The sequence below is a fragment of the Papaver somniferum genome, chromosome 8, assembly GCF_003573695.1.
Source record: "Papaver somniferum cultivar HN1 chromosome 8, ASM357369v1, whole genome shotgun sequence".
Taxonomy (NCBI): domain Eukaryota; kingdom Viridiplantae; phylum Streptophyta; class Magnoliopsida; order Ranunculales; family Papaveraceae; genus Papaver; species Papaver somniferum.
The window spans coordinates 160,075,354-160,096,923 of NC_039365.1; the positions used below are offsets into that span (position 1 = coordinate 160,075,354).

At 37.9% G+C, this 21,570-nt stretch overlaps 3 protein-coding genes across 3 annotated transcripts; 1 reads left to right on the top strand and 2 right to left on the bottom strand.

Moving 5' to 3' along the window:
• The first annotated feature begins 11,281 nt into the window (after positions 1 to 11,281).
• On the top strand, positions 11,282 to 12,789 carry LOC113303722 (peroxidase 27-like). The gene is made up of 4 exons (XM_026552781.1): positions 11,282 to 11,562; positions 11,665 to 11,853; positions 11,944 to 12,109; positions 12,219 to 12,789. The coding sequence occupies exons 1-4, from the start codon at positions 11,350 to 11,352 to the stop codon at positions 12,623 to 12,625; spliced, it is 975 nt and encodes a 324-aa protein (XP_026408566.1). The 5' UTR covers positions 11,282 to 11,349; the 3' UTR covers positions 12,626 to 12,789.
• Positions 12,790 to 12,901: 112 nt separating this feature from the next.
• On the bottom strand, positions 12,902 to 19,118 carry LOC113303724 (probable glutathione S-transferase). Its single transcript, XM_026552783.1, has 3 exons — positions 18,988 to 19,118; positions 18,258 to 18,885; positions 12,902 to 13,376 (listed from the first exon to the last, which is right to left on the bottom strand). Exons 2-3 carry the CDS (start codon positions 18,576 to 18,578, stop codon positions 13,017 to 13,019), a joined length of 681 nt encoding a protein of 226 aa, XP_026408568.1. The 5' UTR covers positions 18,579 to 18,885; positions 18,988 to 19,118; the 3' UTR covers positions 12,902 to 13,016.
• Positions 19,119 to 19,281: 163 nt separating this feature from the next.
• LOC113303723 (probable glutathione S-transferase) lies at positions 19,282 to 20,327 on the bottom strand. Its single transcript, XM_026552782.1, has 2 exons — positions 19,881 to 20,327; positions 19,282 to 19,775 (listed from the first exon to the last, which is right to left on the bottom strand). The coding sequence occupies exons 1-2, from the start codon at positions 20,199 to 20,201 to the stop codon at positions 19,416 to 19,418; spliced, it is 681 nt and encodes a 226-aa protein (XP_026408567.1). The 5' UTR covers positions 20,202 to 20,327; the 3' UTR covers positions 19,282 to 19,415.
• Positions 20,328 to 21,570: the final 1,243 nt, after the last annotated feature.

Consider the following 21,570-nt stretch of genomic DNA (forward strand, 5'->3'; position numbering starts at 1 on the left):
GGTTGGTGAATGCTAGCACAAAGTTCACTCTCCTTGTGACCCGTTCTCTTGAGGAGAAGCCGAGTAGAGTTGGTTTGGCAGTCTTGACTGCACAACAAGAAGATGATCTAGAAAGATTGAAGTTGAAGTACAAGGATCTATTTTCTGATGTCACATGATTACCGCCAAAGAGGAGTGTGGAGCATGAAATCATGTTGGCCGAGGAGAGTTCTCTACCTAATGTAGGTCTTTATTGCACGACCATAGAGGAATCTAATGAGATCAAGAAACAAGTCCATGAACTTCTAGAATTAGGAATGATAGTTCTAAGTGCTTCACCTTGTGGATCAACGGTGTTTTTGGTGCCAAAGAAAGATGGAGGCTGGCGTATGTGTATTGATTATAGAGCATTGGACAAGATCACAATCAAGAATCGTTACCTTTACCTAGGATATACGACATGATGGATCAGTTGGAAAAAGCTCGAGTGTTTACAAAGTTGGATTTCAAATTCGGATACCACCAGATGAGAGTTCGAGAAGATGACACATGGAAGACTGCTTTCAAAACCAAACAAGGCTTTTTCGAATGGTTGGTGATGCCTTTTGGTTTGTGTAATGCTCCAGCGACGTTTATGCGTTTGATGAATGATTTGCTACGACCTTTTATAGAAGATTTTGTGATTGTTTATTTGGATGATATCCTTATATACATCAGAACTTGGGAATAGCATCTTGTTCACGTTGAGAAGGTGTTTTAAGTATTACATGAAGGCCAGCTGAAGTTGAACGTAAAAAAGTGTGAGTTTGGGAAGGATGAGTTAGTGTACCTTGGATTGTTGGTGGTGGACAACGAAATTGATCCAAAGAAGGTTGAAGAGATCACTAAGTTGCCTAGACCTAGTACTGTAACTGAAATCAGGAGTTTCTTAGGGGCTTGTACATACTTGCGTAAGTCTATACGACATTTTTCGACCATTGCAGGACCACTACATGGTTTGACGGGAGCCAAGGAAAAGTTTGAATGGAAACAAACCCATGAAGACACTTTTCAGTTACTAAAAAGAAAGATTTCAGAAGCAGCAGTGTTGTCATTGCCTAACCTACAACGTACTTTTGAAGTTGAGACCGACGCTTCTAAATATGCATTGGGAGGGGTGTTATTACAAGATGGTAAACCAGTGGAGTACCTTTCAGAATTGTTCTCAGGTGCTATTAAGAACTACGCACCCTATGACAAGGAATTTATGCTTTATATCAATGTATCAAGCATTGGCGAGTGTATCTCTTAGGTAAAGAAGTAGTGGTACATTCAGATCACAAACCATTTAAGTATCTACACGCTCAAACGAAACTACAACAAGCCCGACATATGAAGTGGATGTCTTACTTGATGACTTTCAATATTCTCATTAGGTACAAGAAGGGAGTAACAAACAAGTTGGAAGATATGTTATCTCGACCTCCAGTTCGAGCATTAATGGTGGCCATGAGAATTCAACCAATTGTTCCTCAATAGTATGAGGAGTCATACGCATCCATCAAAGACTTCAAGAAGGTGTTAGAAGGTGTAAAGAGTGGTTTGAAAAACGAGTATGAACTCCGAGATGGATTGTTATGCAAAGGTCAGTTACTTTGCATACCAGAAGATGGAGATCGTTTACAGTGGTTGAGAGAGGCACACACTTCCCGAGTTGATGGACACTTTGGGATGAATAAAACTCTCCTTAACCTCCGACATTATGTATTTTGGTCAAAGATGCAAGATGCTGTGGCTAAGTTGGTTAGAGGGTGTAAGTTGTGCATCATATCTAAACCTTCCAACAGAAAACGTGGGTTATATCTACCATTACCAGTACCATCAAGGCCTTGGGAGAGTATTTCTATGGATTTTCTTGGTGGGTTACCGAAGACCAAGTCTGGTCATGATTATTTGTTCGTTGTGGTCGACCTATTCAGCAAGATGATTGCATTAATTCCATGTGCAAAGACGGTAACGGGAGCCGGTGCAACAAAGATCTTCTTTGAGCACGTGTGGAAACATTTTGGTTTACCTACTTCAATTATTTCTGATAGGGATAGTTGATTCCTTAGTCACTTTTGGGATTCTTTATGGCAGATGATGGACACTAGGTTGAAGAAGAGTACAACTTTTCATCCACAAACAAACGGACAAACAGAAGTGGTCAACAGGACTATGGTTCACGTGTTAAGGGGATATAATTCTAGGCATCCTAAAACTTGGGATGAGAGTTTACCATATCTACAGTTTGCTTTCAACAGAGCAGTTCACAGTTCTTCGGGGAAATCTCCTTTTGAGACGTGCTATGGTTACTTACCACCTAGTCCTTTCAATCTAGTAATTTCTAGTGACACCTCAATGGGGGGGAAGGAAGGAAGTAAATGTAAAAAGGCACAAAGGTTCTTGGATAAGATATCTCAGATTCATGCGAGTGTTGAAGCACAACTAAAGAAGTCACAAGCCAAATACAAAGCAAAGCATGACAAGCATCTTGTACCTTATAATTTCGGTGTTGGTGACTTGGTATGGTTAAAATTAGGTAAGGAACGACTGAAGGGGGAAGGTAAGAAGTTGAAACCATTGAGATATGAACCATTCCGTATTCTCGATCATATTGGTGACAATGCCTTTCATCTGGATCTGCCACCTTATCTTTGAATGTACTCGGTTATAAATGCCGAATACTTGAAATTGTTTGAACCACCATTACTAGATGATGATGGTGACGATACTATGATCTTACCACGAGTAGAAGACTTATGGTTTGATAGAGAAGAACCACTCAAGGAAGACTTCATATTGGAGCGAAGAGTGACTAAAACACGACAAGGAGAGAAAGAAGCTTTTCTAATTAGATGTAAAGGTCAAGTTCCTAGCAAGGCCAAGTGGTTTAACAAGGAAAAGGGACTCTCGAGTTCCCTAACCTTCATTTTTAACTCCCACAGAAGTTCAAGTTATGAAAAGGGGGACCCATGATACAGGTGTATCCGTACTCCTTTAGGGAACTTAGTTTACCTCAAGCTAAGTTGAGGGAAGAATCCTATTCTAGGCAAGAATCCTTATTTAGGCAGAATTCCTAGTTAGGGAAGAGTTTTGTTTTAGGAAATAGTTTAGGAAATATATTCCTAATTGAAGTCCTTAGTCGACTGAGTACGATAAAGGCTATAAATTAAGGGGCTTTGGCTAATAACTAAGGACACATATACTAGACACGGAAACCTAGAGAAGTTTGTGAGATAACTAATTATTGTAAAAGCAAGCTTAGCGAATAGTTTAGGGTTAACTATTGTTTAGAGAGATTGTGAGCCTAACAAAGGGAGAATTGTAATCGTTTTCTTGTTCATAATCTAGAGAAGATAATTTCTTCGTATTACTACTTGTGTTCCGTTTTCTAAGTTTCTCGTCTATTATTATTCTGAATTCCGCCTTTATAGTAATAGCTACCAAGGTATAGAGATCATACGTATCATGAACACTTTCGTATCAACCTTGTTCATCTTAATCACAATTAGTTCAAATGAAACTAGTTATGGAGTTGTTCAATTGTTTATATTCTCATAGAAGTATACAAGACACAATTGAAGCAAAATCGATTTTGATTGACTTGAATCAATTCATGAACATTATAGCCACAGTTTGCAAAAGATTGCGTTCCTTAAAATATAAATGTATTAGTTCATGAACAAACCGATTTTAGAACTTAACCCACTCAAGTATGCAGACGGGTACGCATAATTAGAGTTCCAGACTTAGTCTGGGTTCGCCAGTATGCGAATGGGTACGCATACTGTCGTACGTGACCAAACTCAGTTGAATTTCCGGACTTGAACTTCTTATCCGGTACGCATGCGGGTATGCATACTAAGTTCCCGGACTTCAACTTCCATACCAGTACGCATACGGGTATGCATACTATGGTTCCTGGACTTTGAATAACTTGCAACAGTTAGCATACAAGTATGCATACTGTGCTATATTCAATCAATGGTTAATCGTTCTAAACTCTATATTAATAATTGAAACATTCTTGGAAGACGGGAATAGTTATCTCACACAAACTATTAGATTTAAAGAAATTTTCAAGTGATCAATAGATCAATACGAAACATTCCGAGTCTACATCAAATGAACGTCTCACACGAATCATGTAAGATGTTACCAGGTGATTTTCACATGATCATCTTTTGATTTTCTTCAATAATAAAGATTAACTTGGTTAAAGCGAAAGCTTACCAACACATATTTCTAGAAATATGTAAGCGAGTTAAAATCAGCTCGAAATATCAAATTTGTATAGATTAAAGTCGATATAGCTATACGACTTTTGTCTCAATATGAGATAGAATAGAAATAGACTTCTGAGTGATAGATGGGTTCAAGTCTCAACATACCTTTTGTTGATGAAGTTCCACAAGATCCCCTTAGTAGTTCTTCGTCTTCAATCGATGGACGCCATGAAGTACAATGCTCAACTACACTTTCTATCCTAATCCGAGACATAACTATAAGTAGACTAGAAATCAAGACTTATAGTTTTGGCATCTAAACTTGACAACAAGCTTGAGATGATAGAGAGGGATCTTATTAAATCTAATAATGAGAGGGAGAAGAATATATTTAAAGGAACACCTTACTCGCTTCCATCCCCATCACATTTTTGTGTCTAGATTGTTGACAATATCTCCAAGGTAATAATTTCCTCCCACTGGCAAGTAGTAAATTCAAAATACATGCAGATATAATAGGTTCTGTGTACATATAAAGTTGATAATAATTAGGTTGAGATTCTAGTATCATAGTCAAGAGGATAATATGTCCAGTGCTTCATTGCAGATCAGCGAGGATGAATTATGCTGCATACTCTTTGAACAAACAATTGGTGTAGAAGATATTGTTTTTTACCTTAACATGGAATGCATTTTCTGTAATGGCAAGTGACAATTCAAAACATCACTGCTTATATAGCGATTACTATCCATCTCAGGTTTCATATAACTAGCATTGCTGTATACGACCATCTGAATCAGTTATCCGTTTCAATTTATACTTCCATGGAAATACGGACTTCTTAATGTGTGGTACCCAGTTTATTTTATCGACCATATGAAATATAATACATATTAATATGTTTCCGCGGGTTAGGAAATATTTAAACCAACCAATTCTTGGTAAAACAACACCACTGCAGGATAAGGTTTAGAAGAAGCACAACTGCATCATGTAAATTGTGTAAGTGCTCTTTATCCCTCTCTAAATATCTGTCATTTCCTCTTTTATGTATATTATCGTAAGATTTTTACATTAATTAGATGCCGCTGTTATAAGTCTAGCACATAACCTCACAATGTGGACAATATTTAGTTAGGGTCCAATGTTTCTTTTTTGTTTCGTTTCAACTGCATTTATGAATTCCAAAATATCATGACAGTAAGAAGTATTGAGTTCTAGTCTTCTTTATCATTAAATCTCTATGCTTTATCTATTATTATATCTTAAACTCCTCCAATCGTGCTTGTACTCTCGCATAACAATCATTTTAGGAATACAAAACTTCTGCAGATCCACTAGAAATAAAGGATTGGAGATACATCTTAATTCCATGGTTGGCTCCACTTGAAAAGTTTATCATATAGTTCAAGTCTTGTGATCTTCCATATAACATTTGTATTATTCTTTCTTTTAACTTTATAATGGAGCTATATTTGGGGATTACCTGTTCCACCTATCCTAATAAATGATGATATGGAGTGCATCAATGGAGTGCCTACTTAATATTATACCTTTTTTTTCACATTACCCATTCTGTTTTCACGACATAGTTGACACTCTTTCGTCACCTCATTACACATCCTTAGTTTCTCCTATGTAGACAGTTGTGTAGTTTGTGTTTTTGGATACATGTATCATAAATATACTGACCAGACAATACATGGCATGAAAAAAATGATGTATAATGGTTTCAAAATATCGTATAAAATAATTTTGGTACCTTTATATGTCGAAAAATATACGAGGGTTAATCGGGCAATATGACTTGTTCGACTGTGGGAATGGGAGGTTGATGAGGCGTAGTCCTTGCCTAAAACAAGATGATGGTCGTTCAAAGACTACTTCAATCGCATATGGAAGGTAGGGTTGGTCTAAGGAGGGAATACGAAAGAGAATAGATTAGAGTTTCTCAGTTGCAGAGAGTTGCAGACGAAGAAACTTTAAGAGATATAGAGTTGCAGAGAAATTGTTGTTGTATGTTTGTTGTTTAGAATGACCAATCATAGGTTTTATAGATATACAAAACCATAATCCCTAGTCGGTGGGATAATGATAAGGAGATAGGATCATCAGCTTCTCCTAATTCCCAGGAATAGATAAAGATAGATAACCTGTCTAATCTGTCCTAATATGACACCTCAAGACTGAGTATTCTCTTTATGTGTGGGTAAATTGATACTCACAAGTTGCCGAAGACCGCTAGACCAGAACCGTAAGTTTACCCCCGCCCAATTTGTGACGTGACCAGGCTTTGTATGTGATGTATCGTCCGACATGTTAGCATTCTTCTAAGTTTTCACAACTTTATATATGCTGGTATGTGGAGGTCTCCTGGAGTCATGTCAATATCTCCAAAAGCTTTGTTATAGCTGTGTGCCATGTGAAGAGCACAATATTAACTGAGGCACATAGTTACCTAATCATGAATGTTGATACAGGCCATTTGACCTCGACTGAGGCGGTCAAACATAGACCTACAAGAGCAATCCATGCGCAATGGAGGTAATATTCTAGGCCTGACGAGACACTGCGGCGATCCTTTTGACCTTGGCTAAGGAGAGTCTTTTGACCTCGACCGAGGCGCTCCACCATAGACCTATGAGATATTTTATATTTGAGTGGTGAAGTCCCTTGTCTTTGGAGTAACCAGATTCCTTTGCCTTCAGGAAATAAAGGCTCTCTGCTTCGAGTGATGAAGGCTCTTCGCTTCCGAGTGATGTGGGCTCTTCACCTTGAACAGATGAGAGATTTTCTGGCTTAACCAGGATTCTTCAACTTTTAGTTGGCTTCTTTTTCTTCAGGAGTTTGAACTTCGTCACCCTTTCTTGGACTTCATACTGTTTAAGTTCACACGCTCCTCTGTATGGTTAGTGGTTGATCGTATTCATGGGAATGAGTACCTCGATTGGGTTGAAAATTTTGGCCAAATGATGATTTCGCAAATTATGATTTTACCCTTAGATAGTAGAATGGCCGTTTAACCCTCGGTCCAAAAATCACCGTCGCGAAGGTCGTATAGAATAAATTGGGTACATATGCCGGTTGGACGTATAAAGTAAAATGGATAAATAAGTCAGTTGAACATATTAAAAAAAACATAAAACTAACCCATTCAATATTCGTTTACAAATGATCTATCTATAACTTCATTCATTCGAGCGAGCTTCTTCTTCATGTTGATCCTTTTTTTATCTTCAAACTCAATATCATGAGTAAATATTGTTGAAGCTATCCTTACATGTTGGATACGATTTGAGACCGTATTTAGCCCTTCGATCAACCAGATGACGACATTTCTGGCCAATAGCTCATAGAGATGGCAACACTTCGCTAACTTGTAGATCGCTTTGGTATGGATGCAGAATTTTCATCTTATTCGACTCGGTCATGCATAAATGTGAAAGAAATCGATCGACATTTTCTTAATTGAATGGAGGCATGACTTTGTAACTTTAGTAAGGAACCAATGCTTCAAACATAAGTTCACAAGAGATATAATGATGCTGACTAAGAAAATGCAGTTAATGATTCTGCACCCAAAATAAGTTACTTAGATCTATGCTAGTGCCACCTATTGTGTGCAGTTTCATTTCGTCAAACATCTCTTTTAGGTATTTATTATTTAGATTATATGTATTCATTCTCTAATTATCATTGTTATATAGTTGTTTAGGAATTTCAGAAGGAAAAAAAATCTCATTCCCTGGTAGACCGTCTTACCAAAATAACAACCCAAAATTTCTCAAGTACCATATAACTAAAAAAATCTCAGATTCATATTCAAGAAAGTGAAAATGAAACAAAATCAAAACGGAATTCTGATGTAAATAGATCGATTTAACAAGATAATTACATAACATAGAGGGTTAGGGTTTCAAGTAGAAAATGAAGGAGATGAAGATAAAGCAAAATGGAAGTATATAAATACCATTTGGATATGATTCAATCATCACTATATATCTCTGCGAGCTTGCAAATGAAGGAGATGAAGTTGAAGGGGAACCTGAAAGAAAAAGGTAGGAAATAATGAAGGGATAAAGAGATGGTTGGCTCAATATATTTCGACTTCCCCGAGTATGACATAGCATGATATACCCATACAACCTAACCTAATATAACCTAACTATATTAGTTACTCGACCAGGGGGTTAAATAGGTAAAAGGGTGAATAAATTCGGTCGATCCACCCATTCTCCAACACGCACATGGTTGAGGCTTTTTAAAAAGTTAGAATACTTAATGACTTTTAGATGGAATAGATAATATTCCAGAGGTTTGCTCAGAATATCAAGTAGAGTTTTAGGTTTCATAACCCAATTGTTACCTACTATAATATAGTGCAAATTTTCACAACTAACATCTCCTTAGTCCTTAGCGCTTCTCCAATGGCATGTGTGTGAGGGTAAACATCTAAATCCACATAGGATACAAATCAATTTTCTCTAAAACCCTTCTCCAACCCTAACTTCTTAAATGAACGTGGAGTGACGTGGCTTAATTTTGGGAAGACACATTCACCTTGACAATGTCTTCCCATCCTAATCATTTTTATGTTAGTGAAATAAGTTATAAAATTAAAATAGAATGCTTGTTAACCAATTATTAAATGACACTTCATAAACAAAAAATTAAGATTGATTTGGGTTGGGGATGAATTTTTTTAGTCCCCAATATTTAGGAATTTATATCTATATATATATAAAGAAAGTTTTACCAAAAGAAAATCAAGATAATGTTGACACATATGAAATAAGCACATCGAGCATTGGAGAAGCTCTGAGTTAACAAAAAAAAAATCCTTTTCTAGAGCTTCTCCAATGGAATGTGTGTGAAGAAAAAAGTCTTCATCCACATAGGATACACAACCATTTTTATAAAAAATCATCTCCAACCCATTGATATGAAGATGATGTGGTAAAAAAAAATTAGACATCCTCTAGGTGAACCTCTGATTTTAGACACTCACTTAGAGGATGTCTTCCCATCCTAGTCACACTTTTATTAATAAAAATCATTAGAAACAAAAATGGAAATAATTTTAATTAATTATATACCTACAAATAAGTAAAAAAAAGAATACAATACTTTACGAATTGGAGATAAAATTTGTTTTCTCTATTATTTAGAATTTTATATCAAGAGGATGTCTAAAATGTGATGCCACATGTAAAACATCCACATTCACCGTTGGAGAGGCTCTTAAACAAATTTAGTTAAAAATGACACTACATTTTATTTGTTTATTATACTATTTGAATTGTCGCCACTTTACCTTATTCTATCATCGATCGTGGCCACCACAATCTCTAATTTATTTGTTGTTCATATAATTAAATGATTATATCATGTGAGATCAAACATGAAAATTTGAAAACGAATTCATTTACATATAATTCAGAAAACTAATCACCAGGTTAGAAATTACAACCCAACAATAAATAAGATTAAAAGGTCGGACCTGCAGAATGGGTGGAATTAGGTAAGGATAAGTAGTGACGGTATGTTCTTGTTATTTTGTATTCGCTTATTTTCAAATTTAAACTTATTATAATCTTAAATTTTCATTAATGAAAAGGTTCCATGTTTACAAAAAAAAAAAATAAATAAATAAAATAAAATAAAAATCCTCACCTCCCGATTAGCTACTACAATTAGTTCGTTTCAGATTTTTCCATGCACCAGGAACCTTTTTCTTTTTTTCTTTTTTGCGGCTCCTTCACGTCTTCAATCCTAAGCCGAGTTAAATTGGTATTAATATCTAGCCACCAATTCAGATAAAGGGCTAGAACTGGTATTAATATCTACATACAACTTTCCTACTAATATTTCACTAATGTTTTTCATATATCATAGTGCAAGCTTATAACCACATACCAAATGAATCAATTACTATATGCTTCAAATAAATGTTGCTTAATTATATCATAAAATCCCATTACCAGTCTTGATGATCAACTACAACCAATAATAGCCTAGAATGTCTCGTTGACTACAGCTACCTACTACCAATGTTACAAACTAGCCAATAGGATATAATTTATGTTGGCTGCTCGTCTTATGATGTTCATTGGCTTAAATTATTCCTCTAAGCGAGACACTCTTAATTTGGCTCGATCTGGTGGATGCCATTTTCCCATGAATTTTGGGCATTATTGGTAGGTGCAGTGAACTTATCATTATCGATAAATCTTTCTTTATCGAGCAAAAGAAAAAAAACAATTCACTGCATCCGTAGGTATATTAGCGAGGCCAAGATTAGAAATACAAGAAAGGGAAAACAAAAGAAAAACTATACGGGGGCAAAATAAACGGAAAATGGATTATTTGTCCAAATATTTTTACAATATGGTTCTAATGGACGAGTAAAAAGTATTATGGGTGAAATGGATAAAAAAAAATAGCAAAGATGAAACTGGATTCATCGTGGCTTAAATTTAAAAATTAGCGAGATGAAACTGGATGCATCTTAATGTAAATTAAAAATAAAAAAAAATATTTGAAATTGGGTAGGATGAAACTGTTTACATCCTGATTATTTTAACATTTTTGTCCATTTAACATTATCAAAACCTAGATGTCTTTTTCACCCAAAAATTATTTATTTTGGTCTTTTTAACCAATTTGTGCAAAATAAAAATGGGTTCTTTTATATCCGGCTCACTCACCGGTCTGGTGCATTACATTTTCGGGACAGTATGACCGTATAAATGTATAATGACAGTTCATATACTGCTTGCTTGCTAGCTAGTAGTGCTTGTTGACGATTAATCTGTAGTCCGGTGAGTATATTTATACTGCAGAATTATTAACCTCTCTACCTAACCCCAGAAGATGATAATTAAACCACTATCATTAAACTAATTATTAAGAAGTTTATTAATCATATTTTAACCCACGATGACAGCCATTCCACTGTGACATATTCAAAGAAGTTTACTAAGGTTTTAAAACCCATGCTAGTACTATATATACATGATGGAATTGTTATATCATCTTCATCAGCATCATCATCACTACTATCAATTCATTGCATTGCTACACTAGGAGTTTCTTCATTAACTCCTCGAGCATCAAACAGTCATGGCCAGTACTCTGAAGTGTCTGTCAGTTTTGGTTCTTGCTTTTCTTGTCACAGACGCAGCTAATGGCCAAGGTCTGAAATTGGGTTTTTACTCAAAGACATGCCCCAGTGCAGAGTCTATTATTCACAAAACAGTCGCTTCATATGTTTCCTACAATCCTACTTTCCCTGCTGCGTTATTGAGGATGCATTTCCATGATTGTTTCGTCAGGGTATGCTTTAATGCATTATCGCGTAAATTTTTCGTAGCTACTTATGAATATATATGAGTTAGTTAAACTAATTATGGTGCGTGTCTATAAATATATATGCAGGGTTGTGATGGTTCGGTTCTTCTTAATTCGACAAGCACGAATCAAACTGAGAAAGCCGCAATTCCTAACTCATCCTTGAGAGGCTTCAGTATTATCGACGCTGCAAAGGCTGCAGTCGAAAAAGCGTGCCCTGGAGTTGTTTCATGTGCAGACATCCTAGCATTGTCTGCAAGAGATTCAGTTGCTATGGTAACTACTCAGCTGATTGTTTAACTATAATGGACAGATTGACCTGTATGCGTTAGTCTAAATAAACAATTTTTGAACTAATCGATACAGATTAAAGGACCATGGTGGAATGTACCCACCGGGCGAAGAGATGGGCGAGTATCGACCATTGCAGATGCTTTTATACATCTACCACCACCATTCTTCAACGTCACTCAATTGAAGGCATCATTTGCATCAAAGGGGTTGAATGCGAAAGACCTTGCAGTCTTATCAGGTAAAGATGCTTATATTTATAAGTCAGTTTGTGGGTAAACTCCGAAACCCGAGTCCATATTAAGTATGAGGTTCAAAAACTGATAACTTACGTCTGAATATATCAACAGGTGGACATACAATTGGTATTTCCGCTTGTGCATCATTTTCACAAAGATTGTACAACTTCACTGGCAAAGGAGATTCAGACCCATCACTGGACAGCGAATATGTACCGCGATTGAAGAGCAAATGTAAGCCAAATGATATCACGACTACAGCCGAGATGGATCCAGGGAGTTTCAAGACATTTGACTCGAGTTATTATAAGCTTGTTGCTAAGAGAAGGGGATTATTTACATCTGACGCAACTCTTCTTGACGATGCTGAGACTAAGGCTTATGTTAGGAGTCAAGCAACAAACAATGGACCAACTTTCTTCAAGGATTTTGCAGTGTCTATGGAGAAGATGAATGCCATTGAAGTTCTCACTGGTAATGCTGGTGAGATCAGGAAACACTGTGCTTTTATTAACTAAGAAGCAGCAGTCAGATTTATGACTTCTCTGAAGACAACAGAGAAAATGGGAGATGATATTGTTGTGATATGATTTATTTTTTATCTTTTGTTGTAATTTGTATCATTTTGAGCATCATTCGGCATTTGTTTTTATGAAAATTTCTGCTTGTGCTTTACTTGCAACATTAGTTTGCTACTCCGTATGTTGTCACCCAAATATCACATTCGACACCAAACCCATAACACAAATGTTTGCAAAGTTACTAAATCAAAGCTCAAGTTCAAACAAGAAGCAGAAATAAATACAAGATTATTTATTCAGACCCGCGGTAAAAAAGACTAGAGACTAGAGATTTTAAGAAAATGATGAGGATATTAACCACATAAACTGTTTTTTCTCATGAAAATTATCACGAAGACGCTGTTGTGTACTTTACCCTTAAGCCTTTGATATAATCCAACAAATCAGTATACTTTGTGAGGTTCTCTTTGATCACAAGAACTTGTTTAATGCTTTCAGTCCATTCATGAAATTTAGGAAACTTATGTGCTTCAAGTATTTTCCCTCCTACTACTTCTTCTATTGCTTCCAACCAGTAAGCCATGGGTGCAATTGCCAAATCTGCCAGTCCAACCGTATCACCTCCGTGAAACTTCTTTTTGCCAAGACCACTTTCTTCTTCGATAGTTTTTAGCATTTCTGAAATTTCACTTTGGGCTACCTCTTGTTGTTCACCTGTTGTTAGAAGCCATGTCTCGATGCTTATACACTGTATAAAAAAGAGGCAAAACACAAATATGATCAACTAAATAAAAACAAGACGATAATTAACTTCAACATAGCAAGATGAGGTTTAATGATATTAGTAATGGACAATATATTTCTGTTACCTTATTTATCTGGGAGAATATACGATATGCAATAAAGTCTCCCAGATTCTCCTGTAACTCTATTTATATGATTTTATGGAATAAGAATAACCAACGGATTGATTAACATCCGATATGGTATCACGAGGCCAAAAACGGTCCTCCTTCTTCTTCTTCTAAAAACACCAACAACACCAATAATCATCAATGGCAAACAATCGATCCTTACCGAGTAATAAAAACACCTTACATCCGGCTTTCGCCGTTTCCAACATCAAAGTTTTGATTCCTGTTACACTAGATATCAAACAAGACGAATACTCTTCATGGGTTCTCCTATTTCAACTTCATCTTCAAGCGCACAACCTCCTTTTTCTTATAGACAGTTCTTCCCCCACACCAGATCTTGACGATGCCACCATCCTACAGCTTGACGCCCTATGCCGTCAATGGATGTTCTCCACCATGACCAAAGATCTGATGCTGACTGTTCTCAAAACTGGAAAAACTGCGAAGGATTTGTGGGATCATCTCAAACGTCTCTTCCAAGACAACAAAGGAAACCGCGCTGCCAGCCTTGAAAGTAAGTTTGTCAATCTAAGATTTATTGACTGTAACAACGTTGATGATTATTGTGATAAGCTACAGGCACTCTCCAGTCGATTGAGTGACCTCGAGTTTCCAATGGATGAAAAACGACTAGTTATCCAGCTCGTCAATGGACTTCCGGAGGAATATAATACTGTTGCCTCCTTCATTCAACAATCGATGCCATCGTTTGACACTGCTCGATCTCAACTACGCACTGAAGAGATTCGCCGTGAACATCAATCTACATCAAATACTCATGCTGCCCTTGCTGCCGGAACACCGCACACCTCCCATCATCTTCCTGTTGTTGCACAGCGTCATCAACAAAAAGAGGATCGCACAGCGCCGTTGCTTCCAAATCCAACAGGCCCAGCGTTTTCTCAACCGCAGCTCCCTACTGAATCAAACAGAAGCCCACTACTGCCCAACCCAGCAAGCCCATTTCCCCCTTACCCACACTGGGCTTATCCGGCTACTCCCTGGAACGTTACTGCACCTGGCCCATATCCGGCTACTCCCTACTGGGCTTCTCCCTGGAATGCTGCTTCACCTGCCAGCCGCGGACGAGGTCGCCAGAACCGTGGTAGAGGACGAGGACGTGGTCGCCATCCTACTGCCGGCCGATCACCGCAAGCCTACATTGCTCCGACCACAGACTACCTACAACCGTCAGATATCGCCGAAGCCTACAGCTCTATGAGTATTCGGACACCTGATGATGATTTCTATATGGACACCGGAGCAACCTCTCACATTACCTCGGATCCAGGTACACTACAAAAAGTTTTTAATTCTAGTCATGTTCGTTCTATCTTGGTGGGAAATGGCAATAGCATTCCGGTAACTGCTAGTGGCTCTAAGTACATAAATCTTCCAACTCACACCCTTCACCTCAACGACACCCTTGTCGTCCCTTCCATCATCAAAAACTTAATCTCTGTTCGAAAATTTACCACTGATAATCATGTGTCTGTTGAATTTGATCCTTATGGTTTTTCTGTGAAGGACTTGAGTTCGAGGAAGACTATTCTCCGATGTGATAGTTCTGGGGAGCTCTATCCCATCACCACCTCCGCCGTGCAATCCTCTTTTTCGCCACCACCTCACAATATTCTCTTGCCGTATGCTCACCTACCGTTTGGCATAGTCGCCTCGGCCACCCTGGCAAAGCTGTCCTCGATACTTTACGCACAAAATCTTTTATTCAATGTAATAAGGATAATTCTCCAAATCTTTGTCACTCTTGTCAAATTAGCAAACATGTTCGTCTTCCCTTTTATGACTCTCAGTCTACTAGTATTGCTCCTTTTGATATTATTCATAGTGATTTATGGACGTCTCCGTTGAATATAGATACGGGATTTCGTTATTATCTTCTATTTCTGGATGATTTCACCAATTATTTATGGGTTTTTCCACTAAAATTAAAATCCCAAGTCTTCACCAAATTTTTGGAATTCCAATCTTTTGTTCAAACTCAATTCGAACGCCAAATTAAATCATTCCAATGCGACATGGGTCGCGAATTTGACAATTCCACTTTTCACAACTTTTCTAGTAAAAATGGCATGGTTTTTCGCTTCTCGTGTCCTCACACATCATCTCAAAATGGTAAGGCTGAACGCATGATTCGCCGAATCAATGATATCACTCGTACTCTAATGTCTCATGCCTCCGTTCCTCCCAAATATTGGGTTTATTCTCTCCTTATGGCTACCTCCACAACATTCTTCCTACTAGACTCCTCAATTTCCAATCCCCAATGTCCATCTTATATAGACGCCAACCCACATATACTCATCTTCGCATTTTTGGTTGTCTTTGCTACCCTAATCTCTCCTCCACCACACCACACAAACTTGCTCCTCGCTCCACTAGGTGTGTTTTTCTTGGTTTTCCACCCAATCATCGTGGTTATCGTTGTCTTGACATTTCCACAAACAAAATCATTATTTCGAGACATGTCACGTTTGATGAGAACGTATTTCCCTTCTCTATTTCCTCTTGTCCAAGCTCTTCCCATACTCACGACCCACAAACCCATCCTCTCTATTCATTCCTAGATTCCTCCACCTATCCATCACCTGTGCATTCAATGTTGAGCCTGTACCCACGCCCATTCCGCTCCACCTCCTGAACAAGGCCCATCTCCTTCGACCTTGTACACTCCTCCACACCGCAGGCTAGCTTATCCCTCTCAGCCCATTTCCACCCAGCCCACTTCCACTTCTACTCAGCCCACTTCTACTCAGCCCATTTCCACTCAACCCACTTCTCCTCTGCCACTTCTATACAGCCCATCTCCCTCGACAGCCCAACAACCTCACAAACTCAGCCCATCTCTGTGCCTGCCTCTTCCAGCCCACTTCACCAAGCCACACCTTCCTGCCCACAGCTTCGAGCGGCATCCCGTCCAACCACCAGGGCCTCCCGGGGCATCTTCCGTCCCATCCAAAAACTCAATCTTCATGTCCAATCCACAATTCCCATTTCCCCTCTTCCCCGTTCTCATCTTTATGCACTTAGGGACCCAAACTGGAATGCTGCCATGAAGAACGAATATAATGCTATGATTATGACCAACACTTGGGAGCTGGTTCCTCGCCCTAGTAACGCTCATATCATTCGGTCAATGTGGCTTTTCCGTCACAAGTTTCACGCTGACGGAACTTTGCAACGTTACAAGGCTCGACTAGTGGCCAATGGCAAATCTCAACAGGTTGGAGTTGATTGTTTTGAGACGTTTAGTCCGGTTGTTAAACCAGCGACTATACGCACTGTACTCAGTATCGCAACATCTCGTTCTTGGGGCATTCGTCAACTAGACGTCAAAAATGCCTTTCTTCACGGTGATCTGGCTGAAACAGTATATATGCATCAACCACCAGGTTTTGTTGATTCCGCTCATCCTGATTATGTTTGTCGCCTCCGTAGGTCTCTTTATGGCCTTAAACAGCCCCTCGAGCATGGTTTCAAAGGTTTGCACAATTTATTACTGGTTGCGGTTTTCGTGGAAGTGTTTGTGATCCGTCACTTTTTGTCTATCACTCTGGTTCGGACACTGCATACTTATTATTATATGTGGATGATATTGTCTTAACCGCTTCTAATGATGCACTTTTAGAGCGTTTCATTGGGTTGATGAAATGTGAATTTGCTATGACTGACCTTGGCGCGTTACATCAATTTCTGGGTATTACTGTGACTCGCTCAGATTCAGGATTATTTCTATCACAGTCCTCATATGCACAAGATATTATTGCTCGTGCATCAATGACGAACTGCAACCCAGTCACTACTCCTGTTGATACACAACCGAAGCTCAGTACTACATCTGGCCCTCCACTCGAGGATCCGACTTTATACAGAAGCTTGGCCGGGGCTCTTCAATACCTGACGTTCACCCGCCCTGATATTTCATATGCCGTGCAGCAGGTTTGTTTATTTATGCATGATCCCAGGGAGATACACATGCAAGCTATTAAGCGTATTCTCAGGTATCTTCAAGGCACTCTTGATCACGGCTTATTTCTCTCCGCTTCCCCTATCACGGGCTTGACTGCATACTCTGATGCTGACTGGGCGGGTTGCCCGGACTCTCGTCGGTCGACATCTGGCTACTGCATCTTTCTTGGAGACAACCTGATTTCTTGGTCGTCCAAACGACAAGCACTGTATCTCGTTCCAGTGCGGAAGCCGAATACCGAGGAGTTGCCAATGCCGTTGCTGAAACTACTTGGTTACGCAACTTACTTCTCGAGCTTCACATCCCTCTACGTCGTGCCACAATTGTCTACTGTGATAACACTAGTGCTATTTACATGTCAGGGGATCCTGTCCAGCACCAACGCACTAAACATGTGGAGATTGATATTCATTTTGTACGAGAGCGTGTACGTATCGGTGAGATTCATGTTTTGCACGTTCCTTCTGACAGTCAATATGCAGACATCTTCACCAAGGGCCTTCCTCGAGTATTGTTTGTTCGTTTTCGTTCTAGTCTTAACGTGTGCTCCTCTCCCGTTATGACTAAGGGGGTGTAATGGACAATATATTTCTGTTACCTTATTTATCTGGGAGAATATACGATATGCAATAAAGTCTCCCAGATTCTCCTGTAACTCTATTTATATGATTTTATGGAATAAGAATAACCAACGGATTGATTAACATCCGATAATTAGATTTACCTTATCATCTATGAATTTAGTCCAAAACCTGGCAACAAATTTCTCATATGGATCCTTGGGTAGCAGTGGGTAACTCTCCGGCCACGTTTCATCGATGTATTCGACGATAATCGAGGACTCTGAAATGGGTTTTCCTCCATGGACCAAAACTGGTGTCTTTTTATGAACTGGATTGTACTTTGATAGCATTTCACTCTTGTTTCTCAGATCTTCATTATTGAAATCATATTTGATACCTTTTAATTCTAGAGCCCAAATTACTCTGTAAGTGAAAGGACTGGACCAAACCCCAAACAGCTTCACTGATGATTCTTCTCCCATTTTGTTGCTGTTAATGGTCAGACGAGTGGTTTCATGATTTATAATACCTTGATCTTGAGAAGTTGGAAATACGTTTCTACTTTGATATAATAATAATCACCATAGGTTGATTAGTGAATGTCAATGTCCAATGTTGAATATTAAATGGAGCTCTGATGTCATCCCTGACCTAACCTTTGCATATAGGATAGAGTTTTTTATGTTCTATCTTCATATACAAGTTTTCGCAACTGCTGACCACCAGGAATATGTTTTATTGGATCCCTGATCTCAGATGATGAAACTAAGTGTCTGCAATATAAATTGTCTTCACCAACGAATGCACGATTAGCTTAGATATAGATTGCTGTGCTTTTAAATGCGTCAATCAACCAAAATAAACAAAATACCAAACAAAGTAAGAAATTACCTGTAACAGATGTTCTGTGGATTTGTCTCACTGAGCAGGAAACAGTGTGGTGCTGCTGCTGCCTGTGTTTTGCAAATTAAAGATTAAAGTTTACCTCTTGAAGCACATTTTGAAGGAAAAGAAACGGTTGCAGCAGTAGTGTTAATAAGCTCTATATAATCTCTGTCAGGCATATTATCAAACAGCTAACCTGTTCCAAACTTGATGACAATGAAAATTTGACAATTTTTCGAACAGTATCACAATCTTCAACATCACATTTGACAACAAACCCATTTCATAAATGCTCACAAGTTACTAAATCCAAGCTCAAATTCAAACGAGACCCAGAAACAAACAATACAAGATAATTTATTCAGACTCCGACAAAAAGACTAGATATTTCAATACAAGATAAACTATACTATCCCATAGTCATATATATACCATCAAGGAGAAGCTGCTATGGCCCTTCCCTTTATGCCTTTGAGATAATCCAACAAATTATGGTAGTCTGGGAGGTTCTCTTTGATCAAAGGAACTTGTTTAAAGTTTTCAATCCATTCATGAAATTTAGGAAACTTATGTGCTTCAGATATTTTGACTCCTACTGCTTCTTCTATTGCTCCCAACCAGTAAACTATGGGTGCAATTGCCAAATCCACCATTCCAATTATATCACCTCCGAAAAACTTCTTCTCCCCAAGACCACCTTTTTCTTCTATAGTTTTTAGCATTTCTGAAATTTCATTTTGTGCTTTTTCTTGTTCTTCCCCTGTTGTTACAAGCAGTGTTACAACATTTGGAGCCTGTATATATATATATATAAAGAAGCAAACACAAAAATGATCAACCAAATTAAATCAAGACAATAACTTTGAATTTAACTAGCAAGCTGGAGTTTAATGATATACCTTATCCTCTATGAATTTAATCCAAAACCTAGCTACAGATTTCTCATAAGGATCCTTGGGTAGTAATGGGTAACTTTCCGGCCATGTTTCTTCAATGTATTCGAGGATAATCATGGACTCTGAAATGGGTTTTCCTCCATGGACGAGAACTGGTGTTCTTTTATGAACTGGATTGGACTTTAATAACACTTCACTCTTGTTCTTTAGATCTTCTTTTTTGTATTCATATTTGATACCTTTAAACTCTAAACCCCAAATGACTCTCTCACTGAAAGGACTGGGCGAAGCCCCTAGCAGTTCCACTGACGATTCTTCTTCCATTTTGTTTTTGTTTATGATCAGATCTGAGTGGTTTACCAAATTATAACACCTTGATGAGCTTAAGCTTGGGAAATGAGCTTCTACTTTGATACAATCACCATAGATTGAATATTAAATGGAGTGTTGATGTCATCCCTGACCTACATGGTTTGCTCAAATATCACTGAGATGTGATTTAAGTCAACATGTATGAGGTAGCGCTGGCACATTCTGCAGTCAGTCTTTGTATGATACATGTTCTGTACCTGCGCAACGAGAGTATATCATTCAGACCCATTAAAAGGGTAGCTGAAAATTCATATATAATTTCCAAGTCAGTCTAGGATATTTTCTACTAGCAAGTTGGATAACCAGTATGTACTCCTTAAACATTTTTGGCAGGTCAGGTGCCTAAATATAAATTATTTTTACACCAAACTTTGGTGATGCATAAATATTGTTGCAAAACTAAACGCCATAACTTTTTTTTTTCTGCAAGGCTTATTGATGCATAAAACGATTGCTGCTTCACCTATTTGTTAAAGGTTTGTTCAATTTTATTACTCATCTTGCTCATATGATGGTTTCTTATTTTCTCTTTTAGTATATTTTGTTGTTGCTTAATTACTAATTAATTTTATGAATTTGATTACGTAAATCGTCTTTCCTACGTGCACGTGGTTCTGTTTTTTAATCTATTTTTGTTGTATTCAATTTGCATTGATGATGGCTGCGGCAATTCGATTTCATGAATGCTGATATGTAGAAAATCCTAAGAATATATATATACCCAAAAAAGATGGCATGAAAAACTTCTTTGTTCTATTTTGCAGGAAACTGTTTCTCAATTATGTTATTTCTTTTTGGTTTCATTACTCCTTAACTTAGGTTCTTAGCGAGAACTTATTTATGTTTCTTTTAATTACTCCTCCATATTGACTAAACTTCTTTTGGGATTTTGTGGGCGAGGGTTTCTCAACATCATCATGTTTAGGTAATGTAGGTGCTACTATGTCCTCTAAGCTTCATGTGGAGGTATTATTTGAGTGATTGATTCGTGAAATATAAGCTTCATAGTAATGATGCTTAAGCATTGTAATATAACATCACGGGAAAGATAAAATCCTAACACTTATAATAATAATAAAATTAATAATAATAATAATAATAATGCAACGTCGACTAAACCCCAATATGAAAGAAGTAGTTCGAACTGAGGTTCTTAAGCTATTAGATGCAGGCATTATCTACCCTATTTCAGACAATAAGTGGGCCAGCCCCGTTCAGGTTGTTCCCAAGAAATCTGGTATTACTGTAGTCCAGAAAGATAACAATGAGTTAATCCCGACCCGAGTGACCACGGGTTGGCGTGTTTGTATTGACTATAGGA